The 6000-nt window shown below is 51.5% G+C and overlaps 1 protein-coding gene across 4 annotated transcripts in view; it reads right to left on the bottom strand.

Moving 5' to 3' along the window:
- Window positions 1-439: 439 nt before the first annotated feature.
- Window positions 440-6000, bottom strand: part of IWS1 (interacts with SUPT6H, CTD assembly factor 1) — a 273237-nt gene continuing 267676 nt past the window's right edge. For all 4 annotated transcript variants that reach the window (XM_086943814.1, XM_086943815.1, XM_086943816.1 and 1 more), the window contains one exon: window positions 440-846. Coding sequence is in view for 2 of the 4 variants with exons in the window: in XM_086943815.1 (XP_086799941.1) it covers window positions 721-846 (126 nt within the window). In the remaining 2 variants the exon portion in view is untranslated. The remainder of the gene's footprint in view (window positions 847-6000) is intronic.

Here is a 6000-nt window from a genome sequence, read left to right as displayed (position 1 = left end):
ACAGGATAAACATTTTGATGGTTTTCATTATTTGTAGATGGGGCTGGGAGATAGTAACATTAGGGGAATGGAACCACCTGGATGTGCATTATTAAGATTTATGAATACATACAACAATGAAAAATACTTATTTAAAAAAAAAAATAAGCAAGAAATAAGCAGTTCACGCGATAGGAAACATGCACAAACAGAACCTGCTGATTTCAGGTTACTCAAGACATGTAAGAATAAAGGAAACCAGAGTCATGCCAAGAAAGAAGCAACAAAAAAAGGAAGAGGCATACACATTAAAATGCACTTTTACACTAATCAATGAACGCCAACAGGAAGGAGGCAAAATCAAAAATGGCTATCAAGAAATTTGCTCTCTACACCTATTAACATACATTATGTACTGATGCAACTCATCTGTGTAAACATATGAAAGAAAGGACGCAGGTACCAGAAGGATCATTTATTGTTTAATGTCTGTAACATAGCAACATACTTTTTATCTGTACAGGGTACGACGACAGGACAAGCGTAAATACAAGTCGGAAACAAATGTTCCAGGAGTTAGAATCCCCGGACAGGTAAACCTGCCGGATGCCAAAATAATCATTTACAGACTTAATATAAAAAGATAACGTTAAAAAAGCCATTAGGCTCTCGAGTCTCAGAAAAAACATTAATCACGTTGACCAAGGTGAGGGGAAGTTCTTGCAATGCCTTTGGTACGTGTCACAACGGCATTTTATTGCCCTGAATGCTGATCTTCACAGCATGGTCATAGCGGTTCTTTTTCTTGCTGTCTGAAAACTTTCGCATCGACTTGTCTATACGGCTGATTCCTTTCTTACCACTTCCCTGGAGAAAAAAAAACACAAGCCAGATATTAGTGAGAGTCGCAGATGCTTCCACAGCATGAAAAACAGTCAGAAAATAGGGTGCTTAACTGAAGGTCCTCACAACACCTGTGTAAGGTTAACAACGGGAGGGGGTAATGGATGGGATGGATGAGGTAGGGTTATTATCAGTTAACAACTAATGTTTCTCCATGTCCACTATAAAGAAAAACGGAGTCGACTTTTGCGTTTAAAGGCAGGTTCTACATAAAGCACAAGTTACTTACCTTCGGTAACGATATATCTGTAAGAAACAGTAGTTAGTGTTAGATTCCTTACCTTAGAATATCCCCAGGCGTCAGTCTGGATCTGGAAAGTTCTCGTCAGCAGCAGCCCTGCGCGTCGCTAGGCGTCGTCTGCGGCTCCGCGTCCATTGTCGGCGCCGTGATCGCCAGGATGACGTCGGAGTACTTAGATGCTGCCCTCGCGAGCTGACGTCAGTTCTGTACATAGCTTTCTGTGCCAGGAACGCAGAGCCATGATAGAAACAGACACTGGTTCCATGAAACTAGGGCCCTGAAAGGGATGTCCTTAACCCTAGATATCGGTTCGCAGAATAGGGAGGATGGGTGGGGCGGTAAGGAATCTAACACTAACTACTGTTTCTTACAGATATATCGTTACCGAAGGTAAGTAACTTGTGCATCTGAAAGAAACAGGTTAGTGTTAGATTCCTTACCTTAGAATAGATACCCCAGCAATACCAACCCTGGTGGTGGGACTGCGAACCAAAATCACACCAGAAAGTCCTGGAGAACAGAACAGCCGAAAAAGCCATCTCTCTGGACTTGGCTGTCCAGGCAGTAGTGTCTAGCAAACGTGTGCAGTGAGGCCCACGTAGCTGCCTGGCAGATGTCCTGCAAGGGGACTCCCCGACCCAGGGCAGTAGTAGCCGCCATGCCCCGAGTGGAATGGGCGCGCAGCCCAACAGGAGGCTCCCTTTTCGCCAAGGAGTAATAAACCTTGATGCACAAGGTGACCCACCGAGAGATGGTCCGCTTGTGCACCGCCCGTCCCTTCTTTGCGCCCACATAACCAACAAAGAGCTGGTCGTCCACCCGGAACTGGCGTGTGCGGTCCAGATAGAATGAGCGCGCACGTTTTGGGTCCAGATGGTGGAGCCTCTCTTCCTCCTTCGAGGGATGCGGAGGCGGATAGAAGGTGGGCAAGGTGATGGACTGCCCAATTTGAAAGGCTGTGAGCACCTTGGGCAGGAAAGTAGGGTGAGTCCTTAACCCCTTCCACACTCATGACGAGCTGGGCTCGTCATGGTGTAGCCTCCTCATACACTGATGACGAGCCCAGCTCGTCATAAAACAATGAAAATAGCAATTTCCCAGCACAGGAGGGGAATTGCCTTAGCAGCCATGGAGTTAAAACAACCGTGTCCAGATGGACAGAGAGGAAAGGAAGCTTAGAAGATAGAGCCTGGAGCTCACTCACTCTCCTGGCAGAGGTGATGGCAACCAGGAATGCAGTCTTAAGAGTCAGTAGACGAAGAGGACAGTTATGAAGTGGCTCAAAGGGAGCGCACATCTGATACGTTGGAACAAGATTCAAGTCCCACTGAGGCATCACGAAGGGAACAGGAGGGAACATGTGCGTGATGCCTTTCAAGAATCTATTTACAGCAGGGGACTTGAAAAGAGAAGGCTGATCAGGAAGCCTTAAGAAGGCTGAAATGGCAGAGAGGTAGTCCTTGAGAGTGCCCAGAGCAGAGCCCTGCTGGGCAAGTGAATGAAGGAAGAGGAGAACCTCTGAAAGGGGGGCAGAGAGTGGATCCACAGCCTTTGCTGTGCACTATGCCAAAAATGTGTTCCACCTGCAGGCGTATACCGTTTTTGTGGCGGGACGCCTGGCTGCCAGAATCACATCGCAAACTTCAGGAGACAAGTCAAATGGCCTCAACTGCCGCCGCTCAATCTCTACGCATGTAGGTGGAGACTGGACAGGTTTGGGTGGAGGACCGTCCCCTGCTGCTGCGACAGAAGGTCCTCCTGAAGAGGCAGACAAATCGGAGGATCGACTGACATGCTGAGTAGCTCGGAATACCAGTATCTTCGTGCCCAGTCCAGAGTCACAAAGATGACTGGCCCGGCCTCGCCTGATCTTCAGCACTATGGGCAGAAGTGGTATAGGGGGAAAGGCGTACAACACACTGCAGCTCCACTCGCGATGAAAAGCGTCGCCAAGCGAGTGCCGCCTTGGAAATTCCAACGCACAGAACTGATGACATTGCGCGTTCTCTTCGGTGGCGAATAGATCTAACCAAGGCTCTCCCCACTGCTGAAAGAGACAGAGCGCCATGTCAGAGTTCAGACGCCATTCATGATCCATCATGCACCGGCGGCTGAGGTAGTCCGCCCTGGCGTTCAGGGAACCTGCCAGGTGTTGAACCACCAGGGTAACGCCCTGGTGTTCCAGCCATGTCCAGAGGTGTAGAGCCTCCTGACAGAGGGTCCACGACCCCACCCCGCCCTGTTTGTTGCAGTACCACATGGCGGTTGTGTTGTCAGTGAACACTTGCACTACACTTACCCGGACAGAGGGAAGGAATGCCTTCAGTGCAAGTCGGATCGCCCGCAGCTACAGAAGGTTGATATGGAGCCGGGACTCCGCCGGAGACCAGAGGCCTCTGATCTCCCTCTCTCCCATGTGGCCCCCCATCCCAGGAGGGATCGCATCTGTCACCACTACGCGCTCTGGTTGGGGAAGGGAGGGAGATTTGCAGCTGACCGAATCGCGGTTCGTGAGCCACCACTGCAACTGGCTCGCAGTGCCGTCCGAGATCAGGACGTGGTCGGACAGGTTGCCCTGATGCTGTGCCCACTGAAACTTCAGGTCCCACTGCAGAGCCCGCATCGGCCACCTGGCATGATGACCCAGAAGGATGCAAGAGGCCATCAGCCCCAGGAGCCGCAGCGTAAACGTGACCGAGACTCGGGATAAAGGCTGAAAGATCAGAATCAGAGCCTGAATATCCCGAACCCGCTGTTCGGGGGGATAAACCCGAAACTGCGCTGAGTCCAGAACCGCTTCGATGAAAAGGAGCTTCTGAGATGGGCACAGGTGTGACTTCGGCACGTTGATGGAGAACTCCAGCGAGTGCAGGAGGTCGGCCGTAGTCTGGAGGTGGGAGATGACTGTTTGGGGCGAGCCCACCTTCAACAACCAATCGTCGAGATAGGGGGAAGACTTAAAACCACTAATCTGCGCAGATGAGCTGCGACCACCGCCATCACTTTCGTGGACATCCGTGGAGCGCTGGTAAGGCCGAAGGGGAGCACCGTAAACTGAAAGTGCTTGTGGCCTATTGTGAACCGCAGGTAACGCCGGTGGGCCGGTAGGCCGGTAGGACGGGGATGTGGAAATACGCGTTCTGGAAGTCCAACGCTACCATCCAGTCTTCTGGGTCCAGGGCAGCTAGGACCTGAGCCAAAGTCAGCACCTTGAACTTCTCCTTCCGGAGGAAGCCGTTGACGCTTCGTAGGTCCAAGATAGGGCGTAGGCCTCCTTGACCCTTCTTGGGTACAGGAAAGTAGAGGGAATAACAACCACGTCCTACTTCTGGCCCAGGAACGTGCTCAATGGCCCCCTTGGTCAAGAGGGCCGTAACTTCGTCCTGCAGAAGTTGCAAGTGATCCCACGACATGCAGTAGTACTGCGGTGACATGGCTGGAGGGGTCGCCTTGAAGGGGAGGGAGTAGCCCCATCGGACGATTTGCAGCACCCACCTGACCAACGTGATGGTACGCCAGTGGGGGAGGGGATGGTGGACCCTGCCCCCCACTTGTGATGAATGGGCCTGAAATGCCGGACTAGGATGGCTTAGAGGCAGATGCTGCAGGGGCATGTGTGGACTGACCCTGGCGGTGTCCCCCGGTACCGCCACCTCGGTAACCACGTCCGCGACCGCATTGAGCCTGGTTCTGCGGCTTGTGGCTGGCTGGACGTGTAGGGGCACCGCTTCCTTGGCCACGAAAGGAGCGAAAAGCGGAAGTTTGCTGGCGTTGGCCTAGGCCCAAGGACTTGGCCCATAGCCCTGGAGTCCTTGAAACGCTCCAGCGCACTGTCCACCTTTTCGCCAAGGAGGCGACGGCCATCAAAGGGCATGTCCATGAGAATGGCTTGGACATCCCCCGAAAAGTTGGCTGTCCTCCGCAAGGCGTGGCGGCGTCCTGCCACTGTTGTTGCAATCGCCCTACCCATCGAGTCCGTGGCGTCGATCCACACCGTATTGAGTAGCGAGCTGCATCCCGCCCTTCCACCAGGGCTTGGGTGAGCTTTGCCCGGGCCTCCTCCGGGCACTGTGGCAGCACCTCTGCAACTGTATTCCACAAAGAGTGGGTCTAACAGCTCAAAAGGCAGGCGGTGTTGACAAACCGCAGCCCCAAACTTGAGGAGAACAGTTTCTTTCCAAACTGATCGTACCTTTTGGATTCCCGATCCGTAGGAGCGGTCAGGAATGTGGTTTGGGACGTAGAGGCCTGGATCACCAGGCTCTCGGGGGTGGGGTGAATGGACAGGAAGCTAGGGTTCAAACATATACAGGGAGAGGAGGGTCAAAGGGAAAAGATTAAAGACCTACTACTGGTTCATTTCCCCAGCAACATCATATGAATCACGAACAAGAAACCAGGAGGTCTATGAGCCATACATTGTACTGGCCATACTGACAAATCTTCCACTATGTCAGTTGGTGCTGCAGTCACCATATACTAAATTCTGAAGGTCAAACAAAGGAGAACAAGAGAAACATGTGTGGGAGACAAAAAAGTAATCTCTAGAAAAATAGTGTCTAGAAAAACTATCACAGATTGGTCAACCAAATCCAGAACAGAAATTTTGTGGATAACCATCAAACAAACCAAGTGATCCGTCCTATCATTTGGCCGTCCATACCGTGGCCTGGCGGGTCCCTAGATCATCTAGACCCCACGCCACACAGTAGATCGTGAATACTGGGTGCGGTCCACAGTGAAATGAACCTCCAAATAGTTGGCCAGTTTATGATGGTTGGTGAAAAGTGATAGAGACACAGTGCAACATACGGAAAAAGTGGTGAATATAAAATAGGGTGATGTGTCTAAACAACTTTTTAATAGAAACGAGGCAC

Source organism: Lissotriton vulgaris, chromosome 11 (genome assembly GCF_964263255.1).
Source record: "Lissotriton vulgaris chromosome 11, aLisVul1.2, whole genome shotgun sequence".
NCBI lineage: Eukaryota > Metazoa > Chordata > Amphibia > Caudata > Salamandridae > Lissotriton > Lissotriton vulgaris.
Note: the sequence above shows the minus strand (reverse complement) of the source record. Positions and strands in the feature narration are given on the sequence as shown.